The sequence below is a fragment of the Haemaphysalis longicornis genome, unplaced genomic scaffold, assembly GCF_048455015.1.
Source record: "Haemaphysalis longicornis isolate Haplotype H1 unplaced genomic scaffold, Haemaphysalis longicornis Haplotype H1 scaffold_2, whole genome shotgun sequence".
NCBI classification, from domain to species: Eukaryota; Metazoa; Arthropoda; class Arachnida; order Ixodida; family Ixodidae; genus Haemaphysalis; species Haemaphysalis longicornis.
Window position 1 is genome coordinate 64,560,590 of NW_027526295.1, and position 16,056 is coordinate 64,576,645.

Here is a 16,056-nt window from a genome sequence, read left to right on the forward strand (position 1 = left end):
AAAACTTGGATGTAAAAGCTTACGTTTCGAGCAGGCTCAAACATTTTTTCCCGGAAAGATTGAGAAGACACCTTTCTTTCTTGCTCTCATAAAATAATTTTGTCGAAGTTAAAGGTTAAGCTTGTTCTTTGAATTCTTTCTGGTCCAGAAGGCTTATGCCTGGCCTAGAAAATTTTGGCAAAGACTACATACCCGTTCTGCTGGCAGTGAACGTTTTTCTTTAATGTGAGCACTGCCAAACATGCCCCAGTGAAACCAGACTGCGATGTCGTACTAAGTGTTACACATGGTGGGAACTACCTGATGCATTGCGTACTTCTTTCCATAGGCCTCTCTTCTGGCCTCGTGGTACCGTCTAGTGACATCTCCAGTCCCTCTATTCATCAAGTTGCCTTCAGCTTCGGCCACCTATCAATACAAGCATACCTCACCAATTAAACGTGTAGTTATCGTGATCCAGCAGTGTAAAAAAGGTCACCGATAGGTAAAAAGGAGACGTTGCCCTACGCACTTGTGCGCCCATGATTTAGAACAATCTCTGCCATTTAGTTCCGGTACTTGGTTCCTTTTCAGCTGCCAAGCATGTTGTGCTGTTTCATTTCAGCAAACTGTTCTAAGAGAGGTGAGTTTCAGTTTCGTTTTGCCACTTCTGCCCTGCCTGACACGCAACCGCGTGGTATCTGCGTGGGTACCACGTAACCGTGTGGTACCCATGCTCCTTGTCCAACCTGAACGCAATGCACAAATCTGTAGTTAGAGGAGCCACAGTCTACAGGCTCCTTTTACGCACTGGGTGGCTGGCGACTCTGTGGCTGGGATGCATCAATGGGTAGGAGGCGTGGATTCCAACGCGCATGCGTGCCTGCCGACGCTGATAGCCCCTCTGTACTTCTCAACCCACTTCTTTATTGCGGCTTCGAGCGTTTTTCGCAGCATACTGGTCTTGGCGATGGCGCTGATAGCGGACCCACCTAGAAATATTAGAAAATAAAAATTGTGACTTCAGATCCCTGCGATTGCGACGCTTCTCCAGTGGCTCACGTGCGCTGAAAGTGTGTGAGCGACGCTGCCAGATACCGCCTCTGCTGTCAGCACCATCGCTGAGACCAGTATGCTGCGAGTAATGCTCGAAGCCGCGTTAAGTGGGTTGAAAGAGAGAGAGAGAGAACAAACTTTTATTTTCTGCAGGACCTAAGTCCAGGTCCTAATTTGAAAGTTCAATTCACCGGATCCACATAGTACTCCAGAATGCCCGTGTGCATCCGGTGCATGTGTTGTTAGAGAGCTTCCTGGGCAGCCTGGATGTTTACTGTCGGCGGGGGAGACAGCCAGAGCTCCCAGGAGGTGATGGAGGCGAGGGATGGGTCAAGAGATGGCGGGTGCAGTCCCAATAAGAATGAGGGATGGATGGGTAGGAAGAACAGGTGGGACAGGAAGGATGGCCAGGGCGCCGATAGATGCGGTGAAGAATGTGATGGGAGGGGAGTGAGAAGGTTTGAGCCTGCCGAATGAGGCACGCAGCCTCACGAGTTAGACGGGAACTTGGGGGTGGGTACAGGGTACGTGATAGGTGTTGGGCGTGTAATTGGTAACGGCAGGAAGCGCGGTGTTGAGTACGAACCATCGGCGGGTGGTACAAGGTTGGCCAGGACATTAGCGCGTTTGCTAAGGCGTTTCCGCACATGCCAGCGTGGCCAGGAACCCAAACGAGTGTGAAACGTGGCCGAGGATTCGATGCAAGTATCGGAGTGACGAAGTCAGTGGTGTGTGGTGAGAAGTATGAATGGTTATTACCATCAGCAGTTGAGCATGCGTGTTCTGCTCCGTTCGTTTACCGCTGGTGTAGCTACGTGGCGCTCTATGCAGTTCGGCCACAGCTCCCGTGCTCCAATTACTTCTGACGGCACCTGTACAGCAGGCAGCCCTTAATGAAATTTAATTAGCATTCTGCATCGCACTGGAAGTGCCGTGCTTGTACCTACCTCACTTAATTAATACGTGGGTTGCATGCTGCAGCAGCGTACATTCCTGGTAATAAAACGTTCAAGCAATCACTGCAGCTACATGCAACTCTGCGGGTACGTTTCACGATAGAATAACAGCCCCAGCTGTTGAGTCTGCACCTGAGCTCAGGCTTAACGTCAACTGTCAACTGGTACCCACAGCTTGACGTACGAGCGCTTTTTCTACTGTGTACCCGTTGATGGCGTTGAACCTGAAAGCGCAACATTAGGCCTGACATTCTATGTTTAGGCCCACGTTACGATGCGAGTGTTCAGCTGCGGGTACCGGCTGCCATTAGACCTGATAAGTTAGACCTAACTTGGGACCACCCCATGCATGTGTCACCCCCTGTGTTAAGTTCGGGCACCTCACTTAGTTAAAATCGCCCAGAAACTAGATATCGTTCGTTAGGTATAGTGTTTACCTTTATTGTTTGTTTTCACGCCAGCGGAGCTGACTTGGGCATGGTGGGCGTAAGGAGAATCCGTGGAAGCTTCTTTTAGATGCGACTGCATCTCATTCACTCGCCTTGTCCCTCCATGCGGCGTTGTTGTCCATCTACAACCCTCCCCCTACACTATAAAAAAAAAAAATAGCAGCGCCCGGTTTCGATCCCACGACCCTGTGGGCGGAACGCGAGGTACATGGTGCTCTTCCCACTGCGCCACAAAACCGAGAGAGAGTCAAATGCTACGAACGCGCCTCATATCCTTGACTCATTCAAGCTACGTCAAGAAGCTACTGATACAACGCATGATGGGGCAATGATTAACACTTGCAATAAAAGAAAAGAGGCAACAAGGCAACAATGATGGAGTAAAGGTCATTGCGACAGCGAAGCTCCGAGCATACCACTTAGAGAGATTGACCAAGATTGGCCAATAAAATATAATAATCATACGCATTCCCGACACGTTTCACGCGATTTCAGAATCAATCCAACGGAAACACCAAGTGAACCCCACGATGCGTTGCATCTACACAGGGTTCCCCTCGTGGGGAGGTGGGCGCAATTTTAGTCTGCCCCACTTTTGTGTCCACCCGATGAGCGGGCCTGGAGAGGTTTTATACAAATGCGTCGATCACCCCAAAATAGTTGAAAGCGATGTTGCCATTTGAAGGAGGATTTCCTTCCATTCGTTTGGAAAACTGGCAGAGGGGGACCATTGAGATTTTAACGACCACGATTACCGCCATTAGAATGCCCGAAGCGGACAGGAGCTGGAGGCTGTTGAAGGGGCAAAAGGTAGGAAGAGGGCACCAGAGGTTCTGTCTACAACAGTTACACTGCTCAACACTACTGGGCGAAGTTCCCATTCGTTACCCGTCTGATCCTGGCGACTCGGTGGCTGGAATGGGTAGGTGACCAGGCTTTGTTACGTGCTCGATGTGTTTACAAAGCAAAGGAATTTCCACGGCATAGGGCACAATCATAGCCGTGCACAATATGAACAATACTTTAAGACGAGCCGCCCGAGAGCCAATGGCTGGTGGTAGGTTTGCTTTTTAATTGTGTTACATTTGCGTTTTCAGAACACCTTCAAGTTTCCGTTTAAGAGTGAGGGAGGTGGGTCACGTGACTATGTTGCGCCCACCTATTTTGTTTGTCGCTGTGGCCAATCGGTGTCCTCATGCTGGGTAATCACTAGGCCATCCTCACTCTCAAATTGTGACACCCCTTTCGTGGGCGTCACAATTTGGTAAAAATGTGACGCCCACAAAAGGGGCGGTGGTAAGACCAAGGTGATAAAAACCTGGTGGTAAAACTGAGGAGTTTGATGTTTTTGGAGGAGAGAGCAGCAAGGCCATGCCCGAGTTCTTGCATGCGATCATGAGCCTTGAGAGTTGTAAATACATAGTGGAAATAAAGTGTACATATTGTATATTTTGCTTTTGCTTGGAGTAGACTGTCGTCAGCCACGTGCCGTCTGCGAACAAGCCAGCCAATCGTCGTTTTACTGATCATCTCTTCGATCATGGGCCGACTGATACACCCGAAGCAGGTCACATTCCTGATCTTCTTCTCTTAAATTTAACTCTCTGCCTCTGCAGTGCATTGACCTTGGCGCAAGCAAGTGATGAAGTGTACTGAACACATACTTCTAGCAAACGTAACACAGGACGAAAAAAAGAAAAGACTAAACACACGCCAGACTTCAACTCGTTTTCTGCCATACGGGACAAGGAGAAACACATACGTGAACATGAAACGAGAACAGATAAACAGAAACATTCCTTCGTAAAAACAAGATGCCACATTCTTCACAGGATAAGAGGGATTGTGAAAATTGCGGCATCTTGTTTTCACGAATGAATGCTTCTGTGTATCTGTTCTTGTTTCATGTACACATACGCGTGTCTCCTTGTTCCTTATGGCAGAAAACAAGTTGAATTCTGGCATGTGTTTAGTCTTTTCTTTTCTTCATCCTGCGTCACGTTTGCTAGCAGTACGAGTTCACTAGTTCACAATCAACTCTCCCAACTTCCTGCTTTTATCGTCCTCATAAACTGTAAAATGCGAGGGGAACACCGAGTGAACGATCTTCTACATCTGCAAAATCAGCCAAGGTAGGCTAACGCTTTCGCACTACAAATTCCAAACATCAAGGTCTGGTACAAGCCAGCCTCCTAACGTTTTCTTTTGAAGATGATTGATTTGATTGATTATGGGGTTTAACACGTCGACGCTACTCAGGCAATGAGGCGCGCTGTAGTGGAGGGCTCCGGATTAATTTTGATTTTTAACGTGTGCCGAAATCTCGAACACACGGGCATTGTTGCTTTTCGCCTCCATCAGAAAAGTGGCCGCCACGGCCGAAAATCAAATCCGCGTCCCTCGGCCCAGCAGCACAACGTTATAGCCACTTAGCCACCGCGGCAGGTCTTTTGAAGATGAGCTGCTACCGTAACACCTTTTGCACGCATGCACCACTAGTGTCACTAAAAGCTTATTTGCACCACACATGCAGTGTGACACAAAAGCACACAGTGGGCAGGTAATTTGGCTACTTCAGAGCAGGGAGGCTGTGTCAGCAAATCTTGCAGTTACGGTCGAAACATAACCATCAATTCACAAAATTCGTTGTGCTCCGGAACAACGTACGACGAGATTTTAGTTTCCTTAATGTACAGGATGGTACGGTACAGTCGGTTAAGGCGGGACGGTGTAGCGCCAAATTTATTCGAGTTCCTTCTTCCACTTCTGCTCGTCGGCCTCGGCAAAGAGCCGGTGAGAGCGCTTGAGGGCCTTCTTGGGCTTGTACTTGACCACTTTCTTCTGTTGGCGGCGCGTCTCGATCACGTTGCGGCGCTGCAGGCTCTTGTAGCGGTCCTCGAGTATGTTCACCTCGGGCCGGAGCTCGCGCAGGGAGTCCCTCAGTTCGTCGGACAGCTTCAGCGGCAGCTCGGGCTCTTCGTATCGGTACGCGCTCAGGCGCCGCGCGCCGTACATCTTGTCCACTTCGCGCTGTTGCCGCCGTTTCTGGCGCGCCTCGGACGCCTCGGCGCTACGGCGGAGCTCCGCCTTGAACGTGCGGATGCGATACACCTCGTTGGCGAGCACGCGGGCCTTTTTCTTCTCGAGCGCCTCGCGACGCTGCCGCTTCTGCTCGGCGGCGCGACGTCTCTGCTGCCGGGTCTTCCGGACAGAGCCAGACGTTGGTGTTAGAACTGCAGCTTTCTCTTTGGAGTCGTCGGACGCGTCACCGTCGTCGTCGTCGTCTTCTTCCTCCTCGTCGTAGAGCCCCTGCGACATCTCGGCGATCCTGTCCTGCTCGGTGGGCCAGTGCCGCTTGTCCGGCACCGCCAGTTTCCGGTCGAGGAGTCGTTCTTCGCGCCTCTTTTGCTGTTCGATTTCCAGGGCCTTCCGAAGGAGGTCCTGGTGGTCGGCGTACGACGGGTTGTAAGAGGTTCCCGGGTGCGGCGGCTCGACGGCCGGGAGCAGCGACGGCTTCTGGTGTCGGTGCGCGGGTACGCGAGGCCCCGACGACGATGACTCTTCGTTGTCGTTGTCCCACAGGTCACTAAATCCCGTCGGGTCGAACCGACTGGTCACCTCCTTGGCCTGTTTGGCGACTCTACGAAGCCTGTCTACGGCACCTTGGGCCAACCGCTTCGCCAATCGCTGCCGCTGTATTTCCCGAACCTCTGGAGGCTTACGGGCGTCTGGGTCGCGCACTCGTCGTGGCTGTATGGGTGGTTTTACCTTAGAACTTGGTTCTAAGTTGCGGAAGCAGGTTAGCTTACGGTTGCGTCGCTCCTTCTTGGAAGCGGCATTGGCAGCGGCCGTCTTTGTCGGGGCAGGCAATTTGTCGATGAAAAATAGTTCTTCGTCCGGCTTGCTAGCCACAGGGCCGCCCATGCGCTCGTCGAAGCGCTGATCTTCGAGAAATTCCTCGACATCGTTGACGTCGATGTGCTTGATCCACGCTTTTTTGCGGTTTTTACTCACGCCGAGACGTTTGCGCTTCGTGGTGGCTGCCATATTGATAGCAAAAGAGTTGGCTACGACTGAGCTTTGACTTTGGTTTGATTATGAACTTCGGTTTCGGATCAGATACGGATATGGATGTGGATGTACGTAACGTAGGACATGTGGTGCTGCCTCAAAGAAAAGAAGTGACTGAAAAGAAAGAATACGCTTCCTTTTTGGGCAACAGCCCAAAGGCCCAGTCCTGCCCAGTCTCCTGTTGTCTGTATTCGCGAACACAGCCGCTCAGTTTATAATTTCTTACTCCCGCGTCACCGGCTGCACGTGCTGTCGTCTGCTGAGCACGACCGCTCATGGCTGGGCCTGCAACAACTGAATAATGCGTAGAAAATCTATAAATCGCTGGTAGATGACATGTGAATATCATAAATTTCTTTCTTGTGGCTTCTAGAAAAAGTAGTGACATTTTCGCCTCAGAGCGCAGCGGGGTATGATTTGGCGCGGTCCTTGCTCGAGCCACAAAGAGTAGCAGACGACAGCATTGCATTTATTTTGTCAATGATGAAAAGCAAGCTACCTGTGATAGCTACAAATTATTCATTTTGTTTGAATATCACCAAACGTGAAAAAAAGGGTACGAAGGAAGTAATAATAATTGTTAGGTTAAAACTTGCTAGCGTTGATGCTAGCGCCAAATTCTCCTCTAGGAGCGGTTACAACAAACTATACATTCGTGTTAGTTTTTGTTGTTCATGTTGCTGGGTTAGCGGAGCGTTGCCGTTTCGCCGGGCCCCGTGTTCAGAAAGCATGGCATGACTGTTATCGCCGACGCTGGAGACGCCGATGGATCTTCGATGGCGGAGAACGAGTGCCGCGCAAGGTGAACTACCCATCCTTACACGCACCGCCGCTCTTCAATCTCGGCTCACTACCGGGGTTTATGTCCCCGAATCTCAGTGGGGGCGTGATGCTGCAGTTGCTGCGGTTCCGCGCCGCGTGTTGTTTCCCATTCAGCGAAGACTCTGCGGGAGCCTAGGGCTGTAGCCGCGCTTTGTGGACGAAACTGTCCTTCCCCGGTGACGCGGCCACCCCGAATTCGCCCTCGATGTGTTTAGCGCTATCGGTAAAGCTCCGAGAGGAGGCGGCGCCCGCCGCGTGTACTGTTGTGCTCGGGGGGAAATCCGAGACGAGGCTGAGAACCCTAGGTGATGACGCGCGTTGCCTGCGGCTCGTACGGTTGCAGTACGATCGCAAACACGCCGACAAGTCAAGCGCGTTTGGTTAATAAACTGACCATTGATTTTGAACGAGTATACGGTCGTAGTTCAATGCCTGCCATCAAAGTTGATTCCTCCGGTGCCGGCCAATAACCCGCTATGCGCACGGGGGCGGCGACGCATTGCAGCTGGTCGCAAAAAAAGAAGTTCGACCGGTGCAACAGCACTCCCGTAAAAAGCGTTTGCCGGTATTGTTATTGAGATCGCGTATGTTGTGAACAAACGCCGCCTGTCTAAACAAACACGCGCTCCGCGCGCGAAACTGCAGGTGTCGCTTAAACACGATGGGTGGGAAAAAATCAGTCCTTTGCTTTTTCGAACATCTGTTCCGGCTGACGAGACACTCCGCTTGTAAAAATGACGTGCCGTTCCGTTTTTTTGCAGAGGTTTCCCTTCTCGCGTAGAAAGACCGGAAAGCAAGAGTAGGGCGTATCTGGAAGCGCACAGATAAGCTCGCCGCAAAACTCCCGCATGTGGGTAAGAGATCGCCAATCTTCGACATATGCCGAGAGAAAGCAGGTCTACGAACGGGTGAGCTCCATTGTCACTTCGTCGCTACCAGCTCCGAAAAAAAGAACTTAGAAAGGAAGAGACCCCGGGCAGTTTATCGGCATTCATTTGTAGTCGCATAAGAAGTTTACTCTAAGTGCAAAATAATTTACCGTGATATTGTGGCCTACGTACCGCTGCAAGATGTAGTGAATTATCGGGTATATTCTTGGAGGGGAAAAAAATGAGTAATTCCACTCGGCGGACGACCAGTGAAACCTTATTAGCCCACAACGTATTGCTGCCACGGAATTTAGGTGAACGGTATATGAGGAAATTTTATTTCTCTTTAGCGGTGACAGCGATCATTCTTAAGAAAGATGCATGAATACACGCTTGCACTTATGTTTTAACCTACTAATCTTGAACGTGGTGTGCCTACTGATAACCAATCTACGTCAAAATGCATATCCAAGGGATGAGACGTACGGGTAAGCTTGAGGTCCAAATCATGCGGCTTCGGTAGTGACCGCGTGCCTGTAGCACACACACCGAGACGCTTGCTTTCCAGTTCCTTGCACTTCAAAGACATGTAGAACGTCGCAAGTTCTTGTTCTCCTAGGTGAAACATACATGGAATCCTAGTCATCTTAGCTTTGTTTAAAGTGGCACTTCAACGTTCCTGTGTGAAAGCTGCAGAGTACACAAAGCAGTCTGAAAGTTAGAATTCCCTTTTTTTGAGGTTCGCCGATCCTACAGTTTTCACTGGAGAGCAGCTTTTCTCTTTTGTACCGGAAGACTTCAAACACTTTTGTCTTTTGGTACATGCACACAGCCTATGTTACTACTGAAGGCACCTTAAAAGGACAAGTGCTCCAATGAAATTGATCTTTGCCGTTGTTACAGCAATTCAAAATTCCTTCAGACTATGCGTGAACTGTAGCAGTCCAAACTTCAAAAAGAAAGCAGGATTTAATCGAAGGAAATTTGTAGGATGGCACAGGGCCGTATTGGGGTAAAAGATAAATAAATGAATGATGTTCATGCATGTAAGCCTGTGACACAAAAGTGCACAGCGAGTTTAAATACAACTTCGTTTGACTTGAAAGAACTAGCCTATGGTAACTCACTCAACTCAGATGTTTCTTCAACAACAACAACAAAACACTAGAAATATCCTAAATATTTCAAATTTCAAGGGACATTACATGGGCGGGAGTGATGTCATATGGGCCAGCGCTGAAAACGTAGTTTATCAATGTGCTAACTGCATATCAGCATTCAATTGGATATCGATATAACAAGACTAGAGGACCCGCTAAAATCGCCAGTCATGTTTCTTGGCAGCCAGGTCGGTGGCCACGAGTCGGTGCAAAAGATCCCAGGCCATCTCCAGTAATGTGAAACCTGGTGGGTGAGGGGCAAAGCATGCAGTGTATAAGTGTATTCTTGGTGCCTTGGCGTTTTTGCCAACGGAGATGAAATTGTTGGGGGTTGGAGGTATACAGCTTTGCTATAAAGGTCTCCTGTCTTTGAAACACGAAGCTCTCTAGTGCGAGGCGTAAACGAGTGTCCCAGTGTTTTTTTAGTACACGTAATGTTCTAGCAAAAGTGTAAGCGAGTTTCCCGGCGTTTCAGTACCGTGACTACTTGAGACGAACGACGATTACGACAACAGGAGACGCCAACAGCCGCAGTCCCTAAGGGGCTTCGCCCCTAACAATATTCTGTGATGTCGTAGAGAAACCACTGAAAAGGGACTGGGCAGTCACCTCTGCTTTATCTATTTCCCTCAGTGTGTCCATTACTTGTTTGGAGTTAGTCATAAAACTGACATCGTTGTTTTGGGGGCAAAGTGGTCTTTATAATTAACCAAACTTGTATTTCATCTTCATGGCCCCTGTTAAGTCAGTTGTCGACTCCCATTCCATCTTGGGATAAACCCATGAGGGGGCGAAGAAAAAACAAAAAACAAACTCGCAGAAGTTAAGAGTTAAAATTCATTGTTTCATTGAGCATTGTTTGTATGAAAAGGGCATGAGATGAGCTTCTTTTATCTACTGTTTCAACTTTGAGCTTTACTGCAGGCTTGTAACAAAAGAATTGCAATCTCTCCCTGGAAAGTGTTTTGTTCATGCACTTTTTTTTTCTTTTTTTCTTTTTTCAATGTTCACGAGGGGCCAAAGTTCAGTTTGTTGGCCCTTGCGAATGGGGCAAACAAACTAGTTTCGCAGTAAATAAAATCTATGCTGTAGTAATGCTCACGAGTTTTCTGACGCAGATGTGACTTGTCCGAAGGACTAGTAATTCACTTATCGTAGATTCAAGCCGCGGAGTCTACGGTGAATGCTGCTTGAGGCTCATTTTAAAGGACTTTTTTCTAGGATGACCTTGGTGGCAAAAGCACTAAAAGCCACGAGGGGGGAACATTCCTCGAGTGGAATCAAACCTTGGTCTTAACTTACGAAGGGTAGCTTGGGAAGCCCAAGTGCCCTTTCTACATGATGTGCAGATGATGGCAATCGGGAGAAAGGGAGTTCCACATGAATCGTAATGCCATATCTCTTTGTTGATGGCAGTGAAGACACGAGATGGTTTGCTTGGTTTCTAACAGCAGCACCAAAAAAAAAAAAAAAGGCTCAGGTTTAACACTTGTAATCCTACCTAGTTATCACAAGCGAAAGCGAAGTCTGCACACATAGCGTTTGGTGAAAGTTTGCCTTTGTTTGAGATTTTGCAGCCTGCCATCTAACTATATCTACTGGATATATAATTGAATTCAGTCTCCCACCTGCACTGAAGGGCTCGTACAGGTGGCCGAGCCGACGCTGAGTGATCAAGTGCCGACTAAGCTGCCGTTTCTTCCTCGCACAGTCACGCGTCACCGCAAAAGTCAGGCTTCTAGCGAGCAAAGGGATAAGAAAGGCGCATGTTGTGCGCCGGCGGCCATGGGTCACTGGTGACGCAATGAACGACCTTGAAATACGTAGAGTAGTAGAGATTTTGCTCAAGAAACATGTGCCGTTGCTGTTCCACACTTATGTCTGCACATTCATCACTCACATCCATGAAGAGCTCTCAGTGGCTAAGGCGTTGCGCTACTGGGCACGAGGTCGCGGGTTCGAGTCCTGGCCGCGGCTGCTGCTTTTTTGATGGAGGCGAAAAGCAAAAATGCTCGTGTGTACGAGATTTCGATGCACGTTAAAGATCCCCAGGTGGTGAAAATTAATCCGGAACTCTCCACTACGGCGCGCCTCATCGCCTGCGTTGCATTGGCGCGTTAAATCCCACAATCAATCAATCAATCAATCCATGAAGAGCTGTTGGGGGTCGCGTTTTTTGAAGGCGGCCTTCTCCGAGGCACGTAGTTCATGCAGGTCGCCCATTTGCGTAGCGTCAGCAGCCTCGCTCACAGTGCACGTTCACCAGCTCGTTGTTGCCGGTGTGACCCCCTCGTCCTCCCTCTCCTCCTCCTCCTCCCCCTCTTCCCAGGGTGGGTCCGTACGGGTTCGAGTGGCCCGAGGACTTCGACCACGAGGGCCACGAGGCCTTCTGGCGCGGGTACCGGGCGGTGCTGGCACGGCGGCTGCGCAAGTGGGAGCGCTTCCTCTCCTCCTCCTCCTCTGCGGACCGGCCCCCGCCCGCCTTGCGTCGCAACAGCGCCAAGTGTACGATGCACCCTTTCTGTCGCATGTTTCACTGCCAGCAGAGGAAAACTCTGAGTGCTGCCCTTAAATGGGCCATGCAGGCAAAACACAAGTTTGTTTTATTCGAAAGATTTCCTGTTTTAAAGTGCCCCCAGCGCTTGTCCGGCAGCAAATGATGCCGTATTCACCAAGAAATTAATCAATTCAGATTAAAATTTTTATTCTCCCACCAAATCGTATGTTTTAACGACGTCTGCCATGAAGTCATAAGTGCGCGCATTCAAACGAACTTCCACTGTGTCATTCGGCTCTGCAGCCTTGCTTGCCGTCTGTCTTCCCAGTTGGCGCTACCATACTCAGCCACGGACTGTTGTCTGCCGTTGCTTTGTGTCTGACCGTATTTGCTCCTGGCTTGTTTTTGTTGCTATAGAAAGTAATGGTTTCGTAAAACGTGGGGTATGCTTGGCAAAGCGGGTCACGCAAGACGTCACTTACGCCAATCGGCCAGTGTCGTGTAAGACAACTCCAAAGCAGCATACTGCTGTGCAGCTAAAGCAAGCATACTGATCCCAGTACCAACAGCAGTGCGCATCGGTACGTCTATGTTTGTGTTCTTTTGTAGCTTCCACTGTTTGTCCCATCATTCTAACTGCTTCAAAAAGAATGTGCCCTAAATTTAAGTGCAAATAGCTCGCTCGGCAAGCTTATAAGCCCTGCCTAACTTGCGTTTGCTTCTGCTGGCGTCAGCCAATCACAGAGCTGGGCATATAACATCATTGGTTCTGTTTCGGGAAATGAGCTAGTGGGTCGCATGGCAATTCCTTTTTTCCTAATCATGTAGCTTGTTTGAGCGAAATGTGCATTAAAAGTTGTGTCAGCATAATTATAACGAGGTAATCTTTTGAATGAACCAAACATTGTCTGCATGACTCTGTAAGGGGGGCCATGCCTTTGGCAACTCACTCAGCTGCACTGCAGCCACAAAAGATGTTCTTTACCAGAAAAAATGCGAGGGATATTGAAAAGCTTTTGAACTTTGCACTACAGTGACGCAATGTGGGCAGAAGTGACATGAAATGGCCCAGAACAAAAAAACATAGCGTTCAAGTGATACCATCAATCATAACTAGAGGCCCCACTGTAATTACCCAGTCATGTTTATTGGCAGTGTAGGGTTGCCACCTGTCCGGTTTGTGACCGGTCCGACCGGTTTTTTAGGCAGCGGGCCGGTTGCCAGTTCATACTTAAAGGAGCCATGAAGAGAAAATACAACTTTGTTTAATTTGAAAGAACTAGAATTCAGTATCTCACTCAGCTCCATTACAGCCACAAAAGATGTTTTTTTTTAACGAAAAAAAAGCAAGAAGTATTTAAAAATTTCAAATTTTGCGCCACAGTGTCGTATTATGAGCAAGAATGACGTCGTACGGGCCAACAATAAAACATAATTTTCAGTGCGCTAACTGCACGTTAGCATCCAAGTGATGCGGTCAAACGCAACTAGAGGCCCCATTACAGTCGTCCAGCCATGTGTCGTCGCGACAGGTCAGTTAGGCGGCCGCCAATCGCACAAACAAGGTTCCGTGGCGTCATAGAAAAGTTGCGGGAAATTGGCTAGGGGGTCGCGACTGCTTCACACGTTTTCTTCAATATCTCCGTTATTTGTTCGAAGATTGCGATGATATTGGTATCATTGTTATCGGTGCTATGCAGTCTTTCTAATAAACCCAACTTGTATTTTGTCTTCATGGCTCCTTTAAACTTTGATGCCCAAAGCTTTAAAATTTTACTTAGGATTGTAAAAACGTTTCTATGATCTAGAATAACTTCCGACATCGCAAATATGAAGAAAAAAAATTGGTTCAGTAGCACATGCACTGTAACCCACTGGGCACTGGGAAAAACTGGGCACAGCTGCCCATATATCATTTGAACAAGAGCACTACCTTGAGCGGCATGATTTATAGTTCAAGTTAAGACAATGATGTAAAGTTTGTATTGCTGTCATTTGTATTAACAACGAAATTGCTCAATTTCGCTTACCTCTCGCTAGCCCATTGAGCCTCCGGGCTCGGTGCGAGTTGGCACGCATAAACAAGACTTCTTTTAGCTCACAGAAACACATGCTGCCCTCTCTTTTTTTTTTAATTTTTGAAGGTCCAGGAACTTTAGTCTGTCAACAATGTTAAATGTAAAAAAAAAACCCAAAGTGCGAGATAAAAAATAGAGTTGTGTCTCCTGAGCAACGTTGGGCATCAAAGAGTTTAAACCGGCCGTCTTTAACCTGTTTTTTTGGCCATCGTGCTGTGATTATTATGTTGCTTTTTTTTTTTGCGTTTTAAAAGCATCAATTCAGCAACTTGATAAATATGTGTCGACAAGCCTCGCAAAGACACGTGAACAGAGAAAATACTTGGGTGAGTGCTTTCCCTGAGGCGGTTAGCACGTCCCAATGGTTAAAGTGGGCTCCGTGTGCTATATAATTTGGGTGTACAGCTGTGAAGACTTCATAAAAATGTAAAAAGAATGCAAGCCACTTACCGGAGCTGCTAAGTTGAATAATAAATGTACATTCAAGTTCCGCAACAGGAGAAGACAAGCGTGTAGAATTTTACCATTTACGGTTCTGCGTTGTTAATGTATTGGATGGTATTGCGGGATTGTGTATGTATGAATATCAAATACGTCATGTCATCAGAATTGGATACTTTTGAACGTTCGTTTAGTGGACTGATATACAAAGAAGAGCTTTTAATGGATGGATGAAGTATGTGCGGTCAGTTTTCAGTGCTGCACATTCAAAGCAGAACCAAAATCTCACTCACTTTCAGTACAAACATTATGTTGATTTCTCTCTAGAAAAACGCTAAAATGCATGGCATTGCATGTCAAAAAAACATAGCGTTTTTTTTTTTCCAACACAAATTCAACCTTCTATATACACCTGTTGAGGGCTTTTTTTTTTTTTTTCTTTAGGGAAAGGTGGCAACCTTATGGCAGTGGCTTAGGTCAGCATATGCCAGTCACACACACAAGATTGTCTAAATTCGGAAATCGTCGGAAAGTAGCTTTCATTTCTTTTCAGGATTACTCGTTTGACGTTCGCAACGAAATTGGTATTGTTATCGGGACAAAGCAGACTTTTTAATGAAGTAAACTTGTATTTTGCCGTCATGCTTCCTTTAATCTCGAGCAATATTGAGCAAAACCCTTCTTAAATCTTTAATAAAGAAAGGCTTCATACAAAATCTAGGCCCATAGAAGTGGTGACAGCACAAGACCAATGTTTTCAAAATTACTCAGTTTCTTTAGGTGTTTTGCACAAGTCATCCGAGCCATGCTGTGACTCAAATCCTCTTCAATTTGTAGTAACCCAGGGTGTCGGAGGGAAATTTGTTGTGCAGTGGTGCAGAAGCGTCTAGTGGATCACGGTGACATCTGTAACGACTTTTCGATGGTTCCCTACAAATGTGCACAAACAGAAAGCCCACTTGGGAGCAAGTTTTTGTGGCCATCATTGAAGTGAACAGAATTTAAAAGTATTGAACGATTCAATAAGGGGTGGAACAGCTGCGTCATTTGCGCCATTGAGCACCAAACTTGTTTGCCTGCACCATCCTGCACCGAACCCGGTTGCCCCTAGTGCGCCAAAATCGTTTATCAGTGCTGACCTGCACCACATAGCCCGAATTGAGGCTTGAGATACGACCACCATGACACCGCGTGCCCGGAAACTTGGCTGCAACATTGTGTTTTCGGATTCAATGTAATTGTGGTTTCGGTTTCATGAAGGATATATGAGTGGCTATGGAAATTAGCTTTTCCTTAGCAGTAAGGCCCCAGGCCCTGCCTGCCTTCTCCGCCTTCACTCTAATTTATTTGTGTTGCGTTTGGAGGTTTTTTTTGTCAGTGCCGGCAATTGAAAATGACCGAAGTTGAGTGAAATGATTTGGTGTCTTATGGCAAACAGATAGAACATAAAATAATATTCGCATTAAAGGTTGTAGTTTATTGGAGGTTGACTTCAAGTCGGCCGATCATTTTTGGCGAGCGTAGCTGCCCGTATTGAACAAACGGTCTTGGACGCTTTGCCCTCGCTTATTTACTCAGTTCGTCTTCGCTGTGAGGTAATTACTTATTTTCACCTGTGAACTTTGGAGTTGGCTTTGCTTATGTGGAGGATGGTCCAGCATTAATTGTTTTCTACACA

General features: G+C 47.8%; 2 protein-coding genes across 6 annotated transcripts in view; one reads left to right on the forward strand and one right to left on the reverse strand.

The window, feature by feature from the left end:
- Nucleotides 1–5,150: 5,150 nt before the first annotated feature.
- On the reverse strand, nt 5,151–6,509 carry LOC144168934 (ribosome biogenesis protein NOP53). Its single transcript, XM_077697930.1, has one exon. It carries the CDS (start codon nt 6,485–6,487, stop codon nt 5,183–5,185), a length of 1,305 nt encoding a protein of 434 aa, XP_077554056.1. The 5' UTR covers nt 6,488–6,509; the 3' UTR covers nt 5,151–5,182.
- A 645-nt stretch (nt 6,510–7,154) lies between these two features.
- LOC144168935 (growth hormone-regulated TBC protein 1-like) overlaps nt 7,155–16,056 on the forward strand; it is a 39,973-nt gene continuing 31,071 nt past the window's right edge. For 4 of the 5 annotated variants that reach the window (XM_077697931.1, XM_077697932.1, XM_077697934.1 and 1 more), the window contains exons 1-2: nt 7,155–7,313; nt 11,692–11,867. In XM_077697931.1, the coding sequence (XP_077554057.1) occupies nt 7,246–7,313; nt 11,692–11,867 (244 nt within the window). In that variant the 5' untranslated portion in view covers nt 7,155–7,245. Of the gene's footprint in view, nt 7,314–8,094; nt 8,242–11,691; nt 11,868–16,056 lie in introns of all 5 variants that reach the window. The other variant, XM_077697933.1, reaches the window with a different exon arrangement.

What these genes read in the sequence shown, in the direction of transcription:
- LOC144168934 (XM_077697930.1), bottom strand. Translation starts at nt 6,487, where the DNA reads ATGGCAGCCACCACGAAGCGCAAACGTCTCGGCGTGAGTAAAAACCGC.